This window comes from Tiliqua scincoides, chromosome 5 (genome assembly GCF_035046505.1).
Source record: "Tiliqua scincoides isolate rTilSci1 chromosome 5, rTilSci1.hap2, whole genome shotgun sequence".
NCBI classification, from domain to species: domain Eukaryota; kingdom Metazoa; phylum Chordata; class Lepidosauria; order Squamata; family Scincidae; genus Tiliqua; species Tiliqua scincoides.
In genome coordinates this window covers 111,200,465-111,221,907 of record NC_089825.1, presented here as the reverse complement: position 1 = coordinate 111,221,907, position 21,443 = coordinate 111,200,465, and the positions used below count along the sequence as shown (strand labels likewise).

General features: G+C 44.6%; 1 protein-coding gene across 4 annotated transcripts; it reads left to right on the top strand.

Moving 5' to 3' along the window:
• The first annotated feature begins 1,130 nt into the window (after positions 1-1,130).
• On the top strand, positions 1,131-21,442 carry LOC136651650 (uncharacterized). Of its 4 annotated transcripts, none has more exons than XM_066628247.1 (13): positions 1,131-1,285; positions 1,498-1,734; positions 3,973-4,047; positions 5,885-5,995; positions 7,865-7,975; positions 8,192-8,428; positions 10,475-10,543; positions 12,141-12,251; positions 12,459-12,698; positions 13,121-13,225; positions 13,432-13,689; positions 16,916-17,449; positions 18,411-21,442. In XM_066628247.1, exons 1-13 carry the CDS (start codon positions 1,267-1,269, stop codon positions 20,165-20,167), a joined length of 3,864 nt encoding a protein of 1,287 aa, XP_066484344.1. In that variant the 5' UTR covers positions 1,131-1,266; the 3' UTR covers positions 20,168-21,442. The 4 variants fall into 4 exon arrangements, with proteins under 4 accessions (XP_066484344.1, XP_066484343.1, XP_066484342.1 ...); XM_066628246.1 differs by having other exon boundaries at positions 8,189-8,428; positions 12,462-12,698; XM_066628245.1 differs by having other exon boundaries at positions 8,189-8,428.
• Position 21,443: the final 1 nt, after the last annotated feature.

The window sequence follows — 21,443 nt, the reverse complement described above, 5'->3', positions numbered from 1 at the left end:
CTCTTCAGGGTTTCAGACTCTGCCTGGAAGTGTGGGAATCATCCGTATGCAAAACTTATGCTCTTTTGCTGAGCTACATAGACTCTATGCCTATGAGGCACTAGTAACTTTTCAGTGTACAAAAACTATACAAACAAGCTCGAGTTCTATATTTCATACATCGCAAGACAATTATACGGTGGTAATGCTAAGTTAAAATAATTGTTGTTCATATTAGTCATATTATCAACAATAGAGGCTCTTAAAATATACCACAGGTATTTCTTTGGAAGTTGCTACTTGCTTTTTCACAAGGGCTTAATTTAACCAACGTTACAAAATGAAAGTTCAGGATTTTGTGGGAGTTTGGGCTGTTAAGTAGCCATGTTTGTGCCCCACAGTCTGGCTTTAGTTATATGGCTTCTGAATCTAGTAGCTTTTTATTCTTGTGTGAACAGTAAGATTTAATCAACATGAATTGAAAAGTAGACTAATACTTATGATTGCAAAATAACCACCCCATTTCTAAGCAGTGTTCTAGCATTCCTACGTTACTCCCCCCTACTGTAGTTTTCTGGTCTTCTAGCTTTCAGCTCTGTTTGAACCCAGTTCAGTGCTTCTCTCACCTTCTTAAAATGATCTACCAGCAAATCTAAAACCCTAAACCAGAGCGAGTTTGGAAAGAAGCCTGGTAAGAATATGTTTTGACTTCCCAGGTGTAAGAAGGAGCATGTAGGCCAACTGGCATAATTCTGTTGAAACCCCAAATCAGATATGCTTCAACCCTGAAGAATAAATATATACCTTCTGAGAGTCACCCAACCTGCCCCAGGATTATATAATTTTTAAGACTGTAGGACTGTATTATTCAGATAACCTGTTGGTCTGAGTGTCTGTATGTATGATTTGTATTTTGAAGAAATGCTATGCTCATTGAGCAGGTACTTCATTCATTCCCTCCTGCTATGCTTACCTTTAGTGGCAGTTATCAAGATCAATCCTACTGTATCTTGTTGAGCATAAAAGCCAGGTAACATAAAAAAAAAAAAGAATGTCCAATGTCATGTGAGCCTGGCTGCTGTGTGCTTCAATAGCCATGTTCAGGCTCCACAATGCGATTGCAGTTTTGCAGATCCTTGAATGTTGTGCTCTGATGCTATTCTGTGTAACTCCTGTTACTTCTCTGGTCTTCCAGGTTCCTGCATTTCCCCTTCAGCCCAAGTCAATGCTTCTCTCTCCTTGGACTCAAGAGAGTCCTCCGTCAAATCTGAAACCTTGAACCAAAGGATGGTGGAAAAAAAGCCAGGTAAGACGGCATATCTGTATCGAAGTCCACTCTCAGTGGGTGTGGTGAGGAGTCCACAGTCCACAAACCCTCTCTTTCATTGGTGGATTTCTGTTCAGCCCGTTCTTTGTCAGTAGAGATGTGGATTGGCTTGATACACCTGAAGGCTGACAGAGACTTCTAAGCTGAACACCGATACATTTCTTATTTGCTTTTTGTTTTTTGTCTGGCAGCACTGGAAGAAGTCTTGGCTTTACTGTCCAGCCTCCTTGGTTTGCCCCAGCACAAGTCAGGCCTAAAGCTGAAAAAAATGCAGAAACTGCTGTTGACCAAGGAGGGAGTTGATTTGGAGAAGTTCAGCATTGCCCAAGGCCATAAGGATGCACTGGCCTTTTTGGAATGCCAGATGCCTGAGTTAAGCATCAGCTATCAAGAGAACCAGCTTGACTGTATCATTCAGCTTGGATCAGGTGAAGTCTGGGGGATGAAAGCTGCACTGCTAGGCTCCATTTCCCTGTTTCCCAGGGGAGGCAAGTAAATGGGTTAATAGTTAGGCTGTGAACCATGCTTAGAGCCTGGTGATCCAGAATGTCTCTGAGAGCAGGAACTTAGTCAGGGACTATCAGTCAGTGCCTCCCAGCACAAGGCTGCTAGAATTACTTGGCAGCATCTTGTCAAATGGTATCACAGGCCTACAAAACTGAGGGTCAGAAAAGTTTATTATTATTATTATTATTATTATTATTATTATTATTATTATTATTATTAAACAACAGTATTTATGTACTGCTTTTCAACTAAAAGTTCACAAAGCGGTTTACAGAGAAAAATCAAATAACTAGATGGCCCCCTGTCCCAAAAGGGCTCACAATCTAAAAAGATGCAAATGAATACCAGCAGACAGCCACTAGAACAGACACTGCTGGGGTGAGGTGGGCCAGTTACTCTCCCCCTGCTAAAAAAAGGAGCATCCACTTGAAAAAGTGCCTCTTTCCCAATTAGCAGAGGTTTTCCCAAACTTTATGGTGGTTTGATATGAATTTGGGGTGCTGATTCCAAAAATGGCATCCGTTTTGCCGCTTCACATGTAGTTTTGGAGATATAGTGTAGCCTCACTAGTGAATTGTTTAAGCAGCTTCCATGGTTTAGGCTTCCTCAAGAGGAAGCTGCTTGAACCATTCACTAATGAGGCTATACTATATCTCCAAAACTAGACATGATAGGGCAAAACGGATGCCATTTTTGGAATCAGCACCTCAAATATACCCAGGAATTGGTGTAACGTTTAAGGAAGCAAAATGTGTGTTGGCCTGTGTATTTTGAGTCATTATTCTGTTGTTACTGCCGTTACTGTTGTTACTGCCGATACTGTTACTATCTTTGGAGAAAACTATAGTGCTTCAGATTTTTTGGTGGTGAGGGTAGGCAATGGGTGGAATGAGGTTGGGAGCAGGTGGAATGAGGGTGTTTCTGGGTTGGGAGGGGGTAGTAATGGGACAGTATTGAGGGAGGGGGTAGTTATCAGTGACAGCAGATTTGCTGATATCCTATCCCCTTCCTGGCCTTGATCCACGCCTCTGTCCACTCAGACTTGTGCCAACAAGTTATCGGTGAAGGGCTAAGTAGGTCCATTGGGACATTGGTGGCTTGCCGGGGCAATGGAATAAATATTCCCTCACCTTGAGGAGGCCTCTGGGACTGCAGTCTCCCCTGTAGGCTACAGTGTGCTCCCTATTGGCATGGGTGCATTGGTGGGCAGGGAATTAGTTTTATTTAGGTTTATATTCTCTCTACAGTTTCCGTACAGAGTCTTCACCTATCAAATGTTTATGCCTAATAAAGGTTGACTTGACTTGACTAGTTTGGATTGTGCCGTGAATCATGTAAGCGTCTTTTCTAGGCTAAGAGCTTAAAATCTTCTTCTGTTGTTAGGTCCTCGGGCTTAAGCCCCCTTTCCATTGCTAAGTTCTCCCTCCTCCTCCTTGCAGACAACAAAAACAGTTGAGCCAGCAAACTCTTTATCAAATAAACTTTCTATCTCCCTCCTATGATGTGACCTGCACCTTGGTTTATGTATATTTCTTTCTCCTTGACAAACATTAGAGCAGTGCTTCCCAAACTCCTTCAAGGAAGTTGGGAGCACTGTAAGTGTCTGTGGGAGAGGGGCTATGGCTGGGGGGCTATGCTGGGGGGAGAGGGGTTTTTACCTGGGGAAGTGTTGGCCTTCTGGTGGAAGGGCTTTGTTGGGAGCCCTAAAGATGCCTCTGCAGGGCTCCCCAAGCCTCTGTAACTGAAAAAAGCAATCAAAAACCACTTTCTCTTTCAGTCAAAAACAGGAAGTGGTTTTCATTGGGTTATTTACTATTACAGAGGCTTGGGGAGCCCTGTAGAGGCGTCTACTGGGCTCATCACACACACTCTGGAAGGCCAGCACTCCCTTAGGTAAGTGTAAAAACCCCTCCCCCCAGCAGCAGTGTGATCCTGGGGATTGCATTGCTGCATTGTGTCATGACCCACCAGTTTGGGAACATGCTTGTGCATTGGCTAAGGATATACTATTCTGTATTCCATGGCCCTTGAAAACAACCCATCAACAATTCTCTATAACTTCTTTCAGTACAGAGATTACTGTTCCGCTTTTTGTGCTTAGATGATGCAAGTGTCTTTCCTGTTTAATATGAATTTTAAAACTCATCTTCCCTTCTTAGATTCTGAGGTTAATTCTGTCTCTGCATTGCTTGATGCTCCTCCATCTCACATCCAGGTCCCAAACTCTGTGCCAGGTAGGTTTTCAGTCTGATTCTTTCAGCTGATATGAACTGTGCAGTGGTTTATGCATTGTTTTGTGTTGTGTAAAGATTTCTCAACAGGGAAGTTAGGAGTTGTGCAAGGGAAATTTGGTCACTGTTCTGAGAAACGGCCGTGTTTGAGTAAAGCCATTCACTGATCTGTTGCTACAGGACCTGCGACCAACTTTTCAGATAATCTCTTTTGCAATTTTATCCGATTGGAATAATTGTGGAACTGAAGTAGCTGTATGCAATAGTCCTATTACACTAGCTCCCTTACACACTGCTAAATTGGTGCCCTTGTGCAGACACACTACATCCTTTGCAGTGCTTTTGTGTAGGCATGATTGTGCTGGGCTCACAAGAGCCAACTGTTTCAACTTGCGTATGTTCCGATTTCTGTACAGATTTCTGGGATAGAACTGGTACATACATGGCGGGCTTACAGCCTGATCCTAACGGGCTACCCCCTCACTCTTCAGACTTTCCAGACTCACGTTAAGTACAAGATGGAAGAGATCTGGCTTTGCAGCAGCATGCATAAAAAGAATTAGGTGTTTTTGTGGACCATAAAATGAAATAGCCTTGTGATGTGACTGCAAAAAATGCTCATGCATGCTGGGCTGTGTTGACAGAGGCATAAAGTCCAGATCACAATAAGTAATAGTTTCACTCTATTCTGCACTAATCAGATCCCACTTGAAATACTGTGGGCAGTTTTGGGCAACGTGTGTACATTTAAAAATGTTGTAAGTTGCTTTGGGGGACTCTTTAAAGGCAGAAAAGTAGGATATAAATGTCCGGGTGGATAGATAGATAATGATGCAGATTGCCACGTACACTGTTTGAATATTTCCATCCTCCCCATCCCACCAAGCTGCTAAGCAACAGCCTAAGTCAATAGTGCTCAGTGGTCAATGGTCAACTGGATGGAGGAGGAAGGCAGAGAGAGAGAGAGACTTCAAGGGAAACAGTTTATCTAGAACACTAGGCAAATTGGGATCTGGGTTCTAGAGTCCTGACACACCTTGGTGAACCTGTGTGAGAGGTTCACTGAGAGAACCTGGGCATGTGAGAGAGGCCTTGCAGAGACTGCAGAGGAACCCTGCATGGGAGAGGTCCTGAGAGACTGACAAGAGAACCCAAATAGCAGCAATGCAGACTGGAGCCCAAGAAGTTGAATTGCCAGTGCAGCTGGAGCCATCGGTTTTTAAGAAGGATGTCGATAAGCTGGAGCGAGTTCACAGGAAGGCAACTAAGACGGTGTGGGGTATGGAAACCAAATCCTCTAATGAATGTTGGTGTTAGTTTGGTGTGTTTAATCTGGAGGGAGGGAGGCTAAGAGGAGACATGATAGCCGTCTTCAAGTATCTGCAGGTCTGTCATGCAGAAGAAGAAGGCTTCTTTTCTGGGGTTCCTGAAGGCAGGACTAGAACCATGGTCTGAAAATACAGGGAAGTAGATTTAGGCTTGGCAGGAGGAAGAATTTCCTAACTGTAAGAGGTGTCCTGCACTAGAGTAGTTAGTCTTGTGCAGTAGTGGGCTTTCCCTCATTGGAGGTTTTCAGGCAACAGCTGGACAATTTACTGTCAGGGTTTCTGAAGCAGTTACCAACCATGAGCAGGGCATTGGACTAGATGATTGCAAAGTCCCACTCTACCATTCTATAATTCTATGGTTCCCTTTTCTTTTCTTAAAGAGGAGTTCCAATTCTTGGGGAAGCTTGGCTGGTTCTAGTTATAATCATGATGTGGCTATAGTTTTGCAGATACTTACATGATATATGTCAGCTCTCACAAGGTCTACATTTCTCTCCCTGTTCCTCTTCCAGTTTTCCACAGCTCCACTGCTTCCCAGTTCAGTGCTTCTCCTTTCTTCAACTCGGAAAGATCAGGCAACCAATCTAAAATTGAGACTGAAAGCATGTTGGGGAAGCAACCTGGTAAGATAGGTTTCCGTTTCTGAAGAAATCTGGTCCAGGGAGTGCATGCACATAAGCCAACCAGTATATCTGTGTTGGAGTCTTCCTTGCAAGGGTACATCTTCTCATGGGGTGAAGAGTCTCTCTACAGGTCACCAACCCCTTCCTCCCATAGGGGTGCATTCTGTTGAGTCCCGTTAGAAGTTGCTACTTGCTATTGCATATATAGGTAATTTAACATTGAGCGCTTGTAACATTCCTTTTTTACAAAATGGAAATTCAGTATTTCATGGGAGTTCGGCTATTTTATACATCAGTAGAATCTGAATCTAGTGGCTGTTTATTCTTTTGTGTCAACAGAAAACTTCAATCAACATGAAGTTAATAGCAAACTAGTTCAAGCATTGCCCAACTTTCTAAGCAGTGTTCTTGCATTCCTACATTACTCCCCCTACTTTACTTTTCTAGTCTTCTAGCTTCCTGCAGCTCTACCTCATCCCAGTTCACTACTTCTCTCTCTTTTGAAATGGTTTTCTAGTACAGTGGTCTTCAACCTTTATCATGTCACGACCCACATACCTACATACATAAGTATGAGACTGGGGACACACATCCAGTCCTCCCCCCAAGACCTGATCTGCCCACTCCCGCCCCATTTCCCCCTACCTCTTGTGTCTTCACAACAACCCTGTGAAGTTGCAGCTTGGTAGGGCCAGCCTTAGAAGCTGAAGGGCAAGATAGCAAGAAGAGGCTGTGCAGGATTGTATCAATAACTCAGTTTTGATAAGGCAGTACCGTTATTGGATTGGATCTAAGCCCTCTTTTGCACAGGTTTTGAAAGATTGGTGCAGCTCCCTACTCCCCAGTTGAAGGGCTCTGCACTAGCACATCTAAAACTCTCAACCAACAGTTGTTGGCATCCTTCAGTCTGGGAAGACTATGGCATTGCGCTCTGAATGGTGTTTCTGAAACAGAGTGCCCTCTCCAGTGCGTGAAGCCTGGGTCTATGCGTGAAGTCTATGGAGGATAGACTCTTCGCCATGCAGCAAATCCCCCCTCTCCATGTCGCTGAAATGGTCCAATGGAAAGGCAGAAGCCAATACGGTTGGTTCCAGCGGCGTCGCAGGAGTTGTCAGAACATGACTGTGTTCAGCCATGAACTGCCTCAGGGACTCCGGCTCCGAATTTTGCTTCGAGCTTGACTCCTGAAGCCTTTTCCATAACTGAATTTAGCCACAAGGCAGTGGAGGTTTGGGATCAGAGTTTTCCTTCTCTCAGATGAGCTGCCTTCCCAGGCTAATGAGTCCCATCTACCCGGCGGCTGTTTAGTCGCCTCTTACGACAAGTACAGCCAAACTGAACCAAAGTGAATTTGAAAAGAAGTAGGATCATGCTTTGACTTCCCAGGTGCAAGAAAGAGCACACAGGCCAACTGGCATATTCCTGTAGAAACCCCACAACAGAAAGCGCTTCAATTCTGGGTGAAAAATTAGATATACCTTTGAGAGTCACCCAGCCTGCTCCAGGATTGTGTAACTTTTAAAGCTGCAGGGCTGTATTATTCAGATAGCCTGTTGGCCTGAGTGTGTTTGTGATTGGGCTAGTATTTTGAAGACCTGCTCTGTTTGTGCAGAAGGCATCTCATTCATCCCCTCCTGCGATGCTTACTTTTAGTGGCTGTTACCAAGATCAATCTACTGTATCATGTTGAACTCGAAAGCCATTTACACTATTTTTTTTAGAAAATTGAGTGTCCAGATGCCATGTAAGCTGCTTTCTGCTTCAACAGCCAGGTTCAGGCTCCATAGTGTGATGGAGGTTCTGCTGATCCTTAGATGTTGTGCTTTGATGGTGTTCCATGTAACTCCTATTACTTCTCTGGTCTTCCAGGTTCCTACATTTCCACTTCAGCCCAAGTCAGCACTCCTCTCTCCTTGAACTCAAAAGAGTCTTCCATCAAATCTGAAACCTTGAACCAAAGGAAGGTGGAAAAGAAGCCAGGTAAGACTGCATATCTGTATCGAAGTCCAGCCTCAAGAGGTGTGTCTCAGCACCCATGAAGAGTCTCTGTGCAGTCCACAAACGCTTCTCTCTCCTTGGTGGATTCCATTGAGCCCCATTGACATGTGAGAGATATGGATTGGCTTGATGGAACTGTTGGCAGACACTTCTAAGCTGAATATGTTTCGTGTTTGCTTCTTATTTTTGATTCAGCAGCACTGGAAGACGTCTTGTCTTTACTCTCCAGCCTTCTCAGCACAAAAGGGTATGCGTCAGGCCTGAGGCTGAGGAAAGTACAGAAAATGCTGTTGACCAAGGAGGGAGTTGATTTGGAGAAGTTCAGCATTGCCCAAGGCTACAGGGACTCGCTGACCTTTTTGGAATGCCACATGCCTGAGTTAAACATCAGCTACCAAGAGGACCGACTCGACTGTGTCATTCGGCTTGGATCAGGTGAAAATGGGAGGATGAAGGCTGCACTGCTGGGTTCCATTTCCCTGCCTCCCGGGTCAGGCCACCAAGAGGGATAATGTTTTGGTTCTCAGTCTTTCTTGGAGCCAGCCAGTCCAAAATACCTTTCAGAGCTGGAACTAAATCAGGAAACATCAGTCGGTACCTCCTAGCACTATGCTGCTAGAATTACATGGGAGCATTAGTTAAAAGGACTCTTGCTAAATGGTATTTGTTTCATTATTCTGTTATTACAACCCTTCTAATTAGACAGCAGCTTTTGAGATTTTTTTTTAAATTTTACACAGCTGTTAAAGCAGCTTTTTATATACTATTTAAAAGTACAGGTCATTCCTCGTTATCCACTTTGTGTCCCATTACGGAAACCCAAGTGAATAAAAAAAAAATCAGTGGGTACTAAATCAGTGGAAAAATAGCTTTAAAGACCCACTTCCAGGCAAGGGCGGATCCAGTGTTTCTGTTTGGGGGAGGCCGTGATCACTACCGATTTCAGAGCCCAGGTCAGCCAGGCGGGTAGACCTGGGCTGTGGGTTGAAATTGATGGCTTCCATGGCCGAGGTTTGCTGGGTGGGTAGACCTGTTCTTCTGCCTGGACTTGGAGCTCAGAGCTACCAGCAGGGTAGACCTGGGCTCCCATTTCAGCCAATCTCACTTGCACCCTTCCTAGTGGGCATTTGCCCTTCCCAATTTTGCTCCCCAGCCCGGCAAACGCCTTTCCCTGCTGGCAGACAGTTTGGGGGCGCACGCACCCATGGCGCCCCCCCCTTGAATCCACCCCTGCTTGCAGGTTTCTTGCTCCTCCATTGTCACCCCAGAACGCATTGGTATATACCACATTCAGCCACTAGATGGGGTGAATAATGGAATCTAGTTGAATGAAATTATAATTATTTAACAACACGAAGGTGGGAAATTGGATTTTGGTGCTTTCCCCTTGTTATAAGGCATTTAAACGTGGACCTCAGTATCAATCATGAGTCAAATCGGTGGATTCCAAATCAGTGAATACCAAAATTCACCTGTATAGGATATTCACCCTTGCCTTTCTACCAGTGTTTCCTTTGTTCAAGCATACGTATCCTCTGGGGCTGTTGCTGGGGTGAAAAAAGACACCCAGCCTCATTGTGAACAATCAAAACAAAATGTTAAAACTCCTATTTTATTAAGAAAAAAGCCAATTCCTTCTTTAAATAGAATCGGAGGCAAACGGGAAGAGGCTTCCTTCACCAGAAGCCAGAAATTTCTTAAATAGTTGAGAAGGCCTGCTTCCCATCCTGATATGACAGAGGAATGGTCACCTAGGTGAATAGAAAGGCTCATTAAACAATATCCCTCTTAGCTGATGATTGCCAGGGGATCTGTCTTAGGAGGAGACATGGGTCTAGGGCAGTGGTTCTCACACATTTAGCATCGGGACCCACTTTTTAGAAAAAGAATCTTGTTGGGACCTGCCGGAAGTGATGTCATGACCGGAAGTGACATCATCGAGCAGGGAAATTTTTCTAGGCTGCAATCCTACCCACACTTACCCAGGGGTAAGTCCCATTGACTATTATTGTTAAAAGCATGTAGCTAGTAGTCTGTTAAAAGTACAGGTCTGTAACATTTTCCCAAATGTAGTCACATGCTACGGTAGCATCAAGTCTAATATATTAAAAATAAAATATTGAAATGAATGGGGACCCACCTGAAAAATGGCTCGCGACCCACCTAGTGGGTCCCGACCCACAGTTTGAGAAACACTGGTCTAGGGTCTCCCTATTTATCTTGTGTTATCTACTTCCACTCTTAGTGGAACTGTATGTGTATGTACAGTAGGAGTTCTCTCTAGTACTAAATGTTTCCAAACTGCTTGCATACCTACCAATATGTGTCAGTGTCCCCTATCCCTTGAAACTACCCAACCCACAATCATTTAGAGCTGGGTTCAGATATGCAGCCATTGTTCAGCCTTCTATTTCTTGTGACTGAATCATGGAAGCATTCTTCTCTAGGCGAATGCAGCTTAAAATCTTATTCCCTTGTTAGGTCCTCCGGCTAAAACATTCCCTCTGTTTCCGAGTGCTCCCACTTCCCTCATGCAGACAACAAAAGCAGGTGAGACAGCAAACTCTGTGCCAGGTAAATCACCAAGCTGACTCCTTCCTACAACACAGCCTGCACCTTGGTTTATGCATATTACTTTCCTTGGATTCTTCTTATATTAAGGTTTCTCTGCTTAGAAGCCAGCATCTAGGCAGAACACAAGCAATGGAATCCTCTACATTGCATGTTAGGGTTGATTGTCTGTTTCCTGGAGTGCTGACTTTTATTATGAGGTTGACTCCAGGCCTCACATTTTTATGTTTATTTTCATTTTTATTTAGCCATTCACTTACAATCTCTTGCTGGCCCATTGGTTTCAAGAACATCCTATTGTTCCCCCACCCCAGTAACCAGTAAGGTTACATATGAGCCAAATTGTACTTTTGAGCATCCTGGGAGCAGCTTTAATCATTAGAGGTGCACATGACAACTCTTGCATTTTCAGGGTAAGGTGGACGAATATCCCATTTTTACATTTTTCTAGTAGTCTTGAATTATTAGGTCTGCCTTACAGAAGATTCAGAAGTAGGGTCTGGGCAACTGCCATGGCCCACTAAGAATTTTGGGAACTTATTTTGAAAATATGTATTTCTCCTGGACAAGCATCAGTTTTCAGAATTTGAGAATTTGGCTCTCTTCTTTGCAGGACGTTTGGCAAATATCTCGCAAGTGTGATAAAATAATTCTAAATTGAATTACACAGGGAATCTAATACGATCAACTTGTTTCCGTTGCACAGAGTGCTCTGGTCTAGGAAGACATTTGATGCTCCTTAGTAAATGGTATATGCAGTAAGAAAATTAGCACAGTGGGAGGGCATAGCATCAAAAATGTGATTATTGATGAATGATGTTTTGTTTTTAATAGAAGTGCAAGCTTTAATCAGGGCTGTGCACATACTTCCCCCAAAACTCTGTTTCAAGACAACCCAGATTCTGTGACAAGAAAAACCATATTCTGTGATCTCTGTAATAAAGCAAATGTACATGGATTCTCTAATATTGGATAGTTTTCTATTCTCCTGTTGTGCTTACACTTAGTGGCAATTATCAAAATCTAGATGAATTTCTCCAGTTGAGTATGAAAATCAATAATACTCTTTTTAAAAAAATGAGTGTCCAGATGTCATGTGCACCCTGCTGCTGTGTTCTTCAAAAGTCAGGTTCAGGCTCCACGGTGTGATTGCAGTTTTGCAGATCCTTAGATTTTGTGAATTCAGTGGCATCACTAGGACTTGTGTCACCTGGTGTGGGAGGCCAGCATGTCACCTCCATGATGGACCTCCTTCCATGCAGTGGGCGGGGCAATGCCCGGGGAGGTGGGCGTGGTGTTGCACCATTGCCCTGCCCCCGCTGTTTTCTCGACTATAACTTTTGATAGAATAGAAATATTTCAACGTGGATTGCTTCATTGCATTCTACATGAAATTACACATCAAATGATATATAACATGAGGGTGATATTCTAAAATACTAAAATGTTAATTTTGGCCAATAGAGGAGTCACTCCCTCTGTGCACATCACCTGGTATGGCCTGCACCCCCTAGTGACGCCACTGTGTGTGGTGATGCTATTCTACATTACTCCTGTTACGTCTCTGGTCTTCCAGGTTCCTGCATTTCCACTCTGACCCAAGTCAGCGCTCCTCTCTCCTCGAACTCAGGAGGGTCTTCCTTCAAATCTGAAACCTCAAACCGAATGAAGGTGGGAAAGAAGCCAGGTAAGATTGCACGTCTGTATTGAAGTCTAGCCTCAATGGGTGTGTCTCAGCACCCATGAAGAGTCTCTGTGCAGTCCACAAACCCCCTTGATGTATTCTGTTGAGCCCCATTGCCAGTGGAGATGTGAATTGGCTTGGTAGAACTGACTGTTGGCAGACACTTCTAAGCTGAATATGTTTTGTGTTTGCTTCTTGTTTTTGATTCAGCAGCACTGGAAGACGTCTTGTCTTTACTCTCCAGCCTTCTCAGCACAAAAGGGTATGCGTCAGGCCTGCGGCTGAGGAAAGTACAGAAAATGCTGTTGGCCAAGGAGGGAGTTGATTTGGAGAAGTTCAGCATTGCCCAAGGCTACAGGGACTCGCTGGCCTTCTTGGAATGCCACATGCCTGAGTTAAACATCAGCTACCAAGAGGACCGACTCGACTGTGTCATTCGGCTTGGATCAGGTGAAAATGGGAGGACGAAGGCTGCACTGCTGGGTTCCATTTCCCTGTCTCCCAGGGCAGGCCACCAAGAGGGATAATGTTTTGGTTCTCAGTCTTTCTTGGAGCCAGCCAGTTCAAAGTACCTTTCAGAGCTGGAACTCAATCAGGAAACATCAGTCGGTACCTCCTAGCACTATGCTGCTAGAATTACATGGGAGCATTAGTTAAAAGGACTCTTGCTAAATGGTATTTGTTTCATTATTCTGTTATTACAACCCTTTTCTTCTGAGCAGACTGCAGCATTTGAGATTTTTTTTTTTTTAATTTCACATAGCTGTCAAAGCAGCTATTTAATATAAAATACTACTTAAGAGTACGGGTTTTGTCTCATTGCCACAGTGATGCTGTTTCACTTAACTCCTGTTACTTCTCTGGTCTTCCAGGTTCCTGCATTTCCTCTTCAACCCAAGCCTGCACTCCTCTCTCCTTAAAACAGGCTTCCATCAAATCTGAACCCTCGAACCAAAGAAAAGTGGAAAAGAAGCGTGGTAAGATTGCAGAACTAGTCTAGTCTCTTTGGGTATCTCTTGGCGGGGTAAAGAGTTTCTGTGCAGCCCACAAACTGTTTTCTCCCATTGGTGGATTCTGTTGAGTCCATTCTGTGTCAATAGAAATGTGGATTATACTGATACATGTGACTGTTTCCGGAGGCTTTTGTAAGCTGCTTGTTTGCTTTTTGTTTTTGGTTCGGCAGCTCTGGCAGAAGTGTCAGCTTTACTCTACAGTCTCTTCAGTTCAAACCAGTACCCTTTGGGCCTGAGGCTGAAGAAAGTGCAGGAGTTGCTCTTGACCAAGAAGGGATTCAATTTGGAGAAGTTCAGCATTGCCCAAGGCCACAAGGACTCACTGGCCTTTTTGGAATGCCACTCGGACTCACTGGCTTTTCTGGGATGTCCGCTAATGATCCGATACCAAAATGACCGACTCAGCTGTGTCATTCAGCTTGGCTCAGGTAAAGATGGGAGGATGAAGACTGAACTGCTCAGTTCCATTTCTCTGTCTCCCAGTGCAGGCAACAAATGGGATAACATTTTGGTTCTCAGTCTTTCTTAGAGCCCATTGGTCCAAAATATCTGATGGATCTGGAGCTCCGCCTGGAGCCATCACTCCTTGCCTCTCAGCTCCAAGCTATGAACAGCTAGTTAAAGGGATATCTGCCACATGGTATTGTGTTCCACCATCCTGTTACTGTTGCAATTTTCTTCTGAGTAGAATGCCGACTGGTTCTTGCATCTGTGATTTCATAATGTCTCTTATGCTAGGCTAAATATAGCTTTCCAGGAGGAGTGTAAAGTGGAGGTTGGGGCAAAGTTTTGTTTGCAACAAAGGTAAAGTCATAATTTTTTCAAAGGAGCACAGGTAAAAACCAAATTCTAACAATTATATTTTATAAAAGCATAATTTAGAAGAAGAGACAAATGTGTTCTTGGACAATATTTTCCTTATGCGCTGAGAGGCCAAGAGAGATGGAGACAAATGTACTTTTCAGGAGATTTGCTTTTCCTGGAAGTTGTTATGGAGCAGTCCTGCTCCCTCCCTGTAATGGTGGAAGAACATGGAAGTGAGACCTCAAACTGATGCCTTGTGAATAGGAAGACTAAGGGTACAATCCTAACCAGGTCTACTCAGAAGTAAGTCCTATTTTGTTCAATGGGGCTTACTCTCAGGAAAGTGTGGTTAGGATTGCAGCCTTAATTTTTTCCAAGCTCACTTAGCCACCCCTCCTAGGTGATCTGTACCCCCTGCTAGTACTGCACTCCACTCTGCATGTGCCTTATGAAGAAACATGGGGTTGGGAACCCCATACAGTTGGCCTGCATCTTGTGTACCATAGATGTGTGTGAATTCAGCTTCACATGGTCTAAAAACAAAAAAAATCAGCAGTTTAAATATGTCAGATGATTCTGCCTTCCTTTCCGCTTACTAAGGACATACTCTGGAGGGAGCCTGTGATTAGCGAATGAAGCTATGATTCCTGTTTGTGTCTCATCATTTTGAAAGAGACCTTGTACATTTTCCGGATGTCGGAGATTTTCAAGGCAATTTTGAGTATACATGATTTTGGCTTTACATTCCAACTTTGGAATGGAACAGGGAAAATAATGTTGGCTCTCATCCTATGTGAGGGTTACACCCTCACATAGGATGTGAGCCAACATTATTTTCCTTGTGAAGTTTAGTTCCATCCATACTTATTGAAGTGACTGGAAGTATTTTTTTCTAGTAGGAACTTGTTCTATGCATAGCTAACAACAAGCTACCATTCCCTTTTGTAGGATCGTGCATTCTTTGTAACAGTTTATACACTTTTTTTTTTATCATGAAGCCTTGGCCCACTGTATACTCTTATATAATCTATGTCCTTTATCACTAACCCAGCTAACTCTGTGTTGCTAACTCTGTTCCTCCTTCGCATGATGGCGCCATCTTGCTCAGGAAGACAATAAGAATAGTTGAGCCGGAAAACCCTCTACCACAGTGGTTCTCACCCTTTTTAGCCTGGGATCCACTTCTGAGAATGACAATCTGTCTGGGGCCCACCAGAAGTGATGTCAGCAACCTGGAAGTGATCTCATAACCAGAAATAACATCATCAAACAGGAAGTGACATCACTGTGATGTCAAAGCCGGAAGTGATGTCATCAAGCAGGAAGTTCTTGCCTAGAGACTCAAACTGTAAATGACAAGAGACAGTTTTCCAGCTCAGAAGCTTCTTCCCATTCTCCCTGCCCTGCTACCATTGCTATCAAGCAAAAAATAAAACATCTGGAACAACATATTTATTTATTTATTTACTACTGTTTTTATTTCTGTCTTTATTTACAAAATCTCAAGCTACTTCTTGTATTGTGCTTGAAACTAACAGGCATTGATGTGGCTATTGATACTGTGCTCAGCACTAGCCAGAAACAAGTGCACCTTACTCATGAACCTCAATACAAGAAGTAGCTTGAGCTTTTGTAAATACAGGAAATAAAAACAGTAGTATTCCCCTCAGAAGGAAGATAAGCAGGGACACTTCTCCTCATCTCCCCTAGCCTAAGCACATCTACTCAGAATTGACTCCAATTATTGGCAATGGAGCTTACTCCCAGGTAAGAGTAGACAGAATTGCAACCTAAGAGAGTAATAAGAAGAGGGGAAGGGTGCACATCAGAGAAGCAGCTGGGGGAGCAGCACTCTCTCTGGGTGCTCCCCCCCCACATGCTAGGCTTGCCCTCCCTCCTCCCCCCTAGCTGCTCTCTTGGCAGCCAGGCAACCAGGGATCCCCCCTCACCCCAGCAAAGATATAAAGAGAAGACGTGCTAGCCAGGGCAGGAAAGGATCGCGGCTTCCAGGCAATTTCAGAGAGGGAGAGAGGTCATGATGCAGAGGACGAGAACGGCGGTGGGGTGGTGGTGGCGGTGATGCTGCTTTCAAGGCAGGCTCACAAGAGGGGAGATCACGTGGGTCTGCCTCTACTCACCCAAGCCCTATGATCAGGTCTCCGCCTACACTCTCCAGCCCAGTCCAGCTGTGGGGGGGGGGGGGGAGATGCTCTGCCTTGCAACCCGGAGGCAGCCCATCCCATCAAGGCAGCCAAGCTGACAAGGGTTGGTGGGGAGAAGCCTGGTTGGCTCATCCACGTCTCTCCCAGCCCTTCTTTGCCTGCAATCCAAGCCTGCACTCTGCGATTGGCCCCCCCCTGAGGGAAGCCTCCAAGTGCAGAGGGAGGTCCAGCTGGAAGGCAGCAGCACGCTTTCTGGGGAAAAGCAGCATGCTGCTTTCTTTGCACATGTGCAGGCCGTTCTTAGTTATGTCTCAATGCTGGGACGCCCAGGCTTTGCCCACTTCCAAGATGGCTGCCGCCATCTTCTCGCAACCCACCAGAAATTGGATTGCGACCCACCAAGTGGGTCCCAACCCACAGTTTGAGAACCACTGCTCTACCAGGTAAACTTCCAAGCAGACATTGTGTACAACAGCACGAGTACTTAGTACAACAAAGGCTTGCTTCTGCTCCTCCAACCAGTGTTGTTGCTTATGAGTATTCATAGGGTGTTTTAATACTTGAATATGATTTTGTATTGCTAACTAATTTGGAGACTGGTAGTCAAATGGTGTTTTCCAAATATTTTTACTAGATAAATGCTGTCTGTTTTCTTACCCAGCAGTGAAATCTTTCTTCTCCCTTACAGGCTTTGGATACCTTGCTAAGCCTATATCCACCTCCCATGATTTCTCTGCAAATAGATCTTGTATTCAGACTCTGTCTGCCCCATCTGTCCCCATTCCAAATCTTCTGGTTGCTCAGAATTCCCCTAGTGCCTTTTCGGGCAAGGACAAGAGTTCTTCCCAACCTCAGTCTGATGTTTCAGTCCAGCTGTCGAGTGAGTGCCAGCTTCGTAGATTTCCACCAATGGAAGAGTTACTCTCTCTATCGAATGTCCAGCTGCTCGGAAGGCCCAACCTGACTGAGCCCCACCATTCAAAGGACTTGGATGAATTGAAGCAGGAGGTGGCTTATATCCTAGCCAGGCACCCTGAGGGCGTGTCGCTGTTCCGGTTCCGTGCTGAATACAGTGCAGCGTTTCAGAAACATCTGCCCCTGGGGAATGCTTCCTCTGCCAAGCAGTGTCTGCTACAAATGCCAGATGTGGTTTGTCTGAAAGGGTATGGGGTCCAAACATTATTGTTCCCTGTGTCTTCTAGTGACTCGTCTTTGAAATCTGGTAAGTTCTGCCACATGCAGTATAGTTGTTCCTTTTAATATCTTTGTAGCATGTATATATGCATGTATGTATGTATGTATGTATGAAGACAAACTGTCAGATTTCCTATAAGCAGTAGTTAGAAGCTCCAGATTTCTCCCCCTTGCTATCCCTAACCCCACAACTTTAAACTATTTCCACCAAGTGCCAATCCATGTGAAATAGGACATCACAGTAGTCCGGACAAATAAAATTTGTCTTGACTGACCTGAACACAATTAGCAAGTTGTGTTGTTGATGGTTTTGTGCACACAACAGCAAGGAGAAAGGCAGAGAAATGTTTAGAAAAGCATCTCAGTTTTCCTTCCAAAGGGCAGGTCAGTAAAATAAGAGAGAATTAACGTATAACCTTGGAAGGTGCCTCAAATAAGCAAAGCTTGTTGAACCACTATGAGCTTGTTGGACCACTATGGCCAGAGGATCCATAAGCCACTATTTTTTTTTTTTCCTAAGTGGTGGCTCTGTTAAATTTAACCCAAAGGCACCTCTGAGAACATAGCATGGTATGCTGTGAATGGCTAAGGAACTGTTACAAAAAAAATAGGGCTAAGATATTCAAAAAGCAAAACTGAGGAGGTATGATAGAAAAAATAAAAATAAAAAAATAAGAAGAAATCAAAAGTTTACCTGGAGTCTCCAGACCCTGACTGGCATGCTATTTAATGGAAACATGCCTGTGCCGAATGTTGAGTTTTGACATTATAGTTCCTGTGCTTGTCCACAGGAGGGCTCTCTAATGACTACTCCACAATGAATCCAATACCTTTTCTACTACTTTTTTCTTGTGTTTTCAGTGTTTCCATATCAGGGACCATTGAAATCTCTCTTCCTGAAATTTCTTGCCCTCACTTCTCTAGCTGCAGCTGAAATAGTCTGCATTGTAGTCCATGGCACTTAACTGTATCAATGTTGTATCTTTCAGGTCAGCGGATCATTTCCGGGGTGGAAGATGCAGTAGCTGTTCCACGTCACTCTTTGTCTAAAGCTGTAACTGTGGCTAATCCTGTGGTGGTTTTTCAGCCCTCTCCTCCCAAGGCTGTAGTGAGGCCCTGCACCACTCATTCCTTGACTTCAGGCTACCTTAGTGAGCCAGGCAACACTGAGGGCTCTGTCCTCCCTCAAAGTGAGATGCCAAGAGCACCAAAACCAACAGCCCACTTGCAAGAGCATGGAATGGCCAGAGCCAAATTGGGGGATCTGTCAGGCCAGTCTCATTTGTCTAATGCAGCAGAAACTGCAGTGGCTCCTGACTGTTCTTTGTCCAAGACTGACCCTGTGGTGGTTCCCAAGTCTTCAGCCCCAAAGGCCACAATGGCCCCTGTGCCTCAACCCCGCTCCTTTCACCATTTGTATTCAGAATGCTTCAAACCAGTAAGCAACAAGGAGAGTTGTCCGCATCCTGAGACTTTGCCTCAGAGAGCACACAAAGCAGCAGCCCCTGAGGAAGAGCAGGTGATGAACAGAGCCAGGTCAAGAGGGACTCCTTTACTTCCTGCCTCCCCTGTGGTTTTTCCTTCAGACTGGGGTGAGATGTCAGATGGCTTTGTCTCCAAGCCTACACATCTGACTAAGCCTTGGGTTTCTGACAAGAGTGCCCGAACACCTTCTCTTTCTCAGCCTCTCCCTGCCAGTTTTATGCCATGGATGCAGCCCCTTGTTTTCCCTCCTATCACATTTCTAAACCAACATGTCCCCCCTCCCTCCTTGGCCAGTGCCCATAACACTTCCAGACTTCAGCCTCAAAATGTGACATCTCAGAGTTCCCACCCTGCACAAACTGTACCTCAAATGAGACCGGTTCAGCCAACATCTCCGCTCCGAAGTACAGAACAAAGGAACTATGTTTATGCAGCCCAAGGACCAGATGGCTTTTCTCAGGAACAGATGTCTTCCAGAACAGTCATTCATGCCCAAAGCCAAACTCCTGTTTTCTCAGTTGATGGACTTCCTGCTCCTTTGTCTCCTCAAAATCCATCCAGCACTTGTGCATTCAGATCCCAGATCTACCAAACAGAACGTTATCACCATCCGTGGCTAGATGGTCCACAATGCAGGCCCATGCGGACCACAGTTTCTGCTGTGGATAATAGCATTGTGACCACATCTTCAGCCAGAGCACCTTCTCACTCTGAGACCTATTGGAGCCAATCAATTCATGGGAAGCCTCTTGTAACCTCCCCAAGCACACCACCATCCCGCTTGCCACATGCTCCCACCGTTGTGTCTCAGCAGCCTTCTTACGCTTCCAGAGATATCAGCACACATTCTTCTACTCCATCCTCAGTCCTTCAAGCATCCGCTCAGCCCTGTGAGCCTCAGACCTTGAGTATCAGCAACAGGGACCCTCAGGCCTTCAGGTATCCACAATATGTTGAGAGGTGCTCAACTGTAAGCTCAACACGGCCAGCCAGCTCACTGAATTCCCCTGTTTATTTTCCCACCAACACATCCGGTCAGCCCACCTATACTTCCTATAATTCCACTACAGATTATGGTGCTCCCAACCAGATGAAGCCCTTCCTGGCAACTTCCAAACCAGCTGAAAAGCAGGGCAATCACTATGTCACTTGGGCTGATAAACAGAAACCTCGTCTCACTCAAAGACCTACAGAGTCTTATTCCCCTGCTTTCCAGAATAGCCCTCCTCCCAAAAGCCCTGCTAAATGTGTTATCCTGTGATAACAAACATCTTCTAGCAGGTGAGGGCTTTTGCACCTGGATAGAGTGGTAGGGTGCTGAGTGTGTTCAAAATGCACACGTTACACCTAATCAGTCCTGATCAGCCACTAAGCTGCATGTCAGGTACAGGGAATCTTGAGTTTATGCTTGGCTGTTGCTGTTCATAGAAGGAAACCTGCATTGTTTGCCTCTGAGATTCCTTGCTTCCCTTTTTGAAGCAAAAAAAAAAAAAAAGTGCAAGAAGTTTCCCTATGGACAGACAGCCTTTAAACTCAAAGCTGTGGCAGGGAACTTAAACTAAGCAGGCTGCTTATCAGCAAGGACCTAGGGATTCTTGTATAGGCTGTGTAAAGCCAGCATGGTATAGTGTTGGGACTGTCAGATGGAGTCTTGGGTTCAAAGCCCTACTCCCCTGTGAAGCTCATGCGATGATGGTAGGTCAGTTGTGTGGGTGCTGTCTCCCTTTAATCTGTTTCACAGGGTTGGTGTGAGGGGGACAAAAAAAAAACACCCTGATGAGTGAAGAGTTTTGCTATACTCAGGTCCTTATAGAAAAGGTGCAATAAAAATGCAATAAATAATGTGCTATGCTAAGCTAACCTAGCATTTTTTATTGTAAATCATAGTCATTTAAGGGTGAGCTATGTAGCATGCTACAGCTTCACCACCCAGTCCTGGGAAATCCTACTCCTTCCTGTTTTAGAGTTAAAAATGGGATGATGCCCAAAATGGGGCTACTCTCAGGGGGTTTAGATGCCAAGTCCCAATGGGGAATTCCCTTTCCAGAAAAGGAGTACAACTCCAGTCAGTGATAGTAAATAGAAAGTCATTTTATTGATTCACAGGAGGAGGAGTAAAAGTTCCCTGGTTCATCACATCTACTCGTATATCTTTATTACCACTGGCCGGACAGTTGCAGTGCTGAGACGGTTATACAACTTTGGTTGGGAGAACATAATGGAAGAGAGTTCTGTCATTGATGTCCTCGCATGTCTTCTCTTGAGGGCCATAAGGGGTAGCTCCTTCTGGGATGGGTTTGCTTCCAGTCTGCACTTCATGTACTTAATTCAGATTCATGTGCTGCAAAACTATCCAAAGATTCATTTTGTGCTAATTGCTGGCAGCTTTATAATAATTGCAACAGTTGCATCTTTTTGCAGCTGCTCATTGTATAAAATTGTTCAAGATTGTTCTGGAATTATCTGTAAAGAAAATAATGACTAAGGATCAATTGTTGCTGGGTGTTGGAGGATAATAAATATTCTGTTTTATGTCG

Excerpts from the sequence above, each read along its gene's own strand:
- LOC136651650 (XM_066628245.1), top strand. Across the intron at positions 7,976-8,188 it reads GAAGGTGGAAAAGAAGCCAG|CAGCACTGGAAGACGTCTTG; the intron begins GTAAGACTGCAT and ends TTTTTGATTCAG. Across the intron at positions 17,450-18,410 it reads TGACTCGTCTTTGAAATCTG|GTCAGCGGATCATTTCCGGG; the intron begins GTAAGTTCTGCC and ends TGTATCTTTCAG.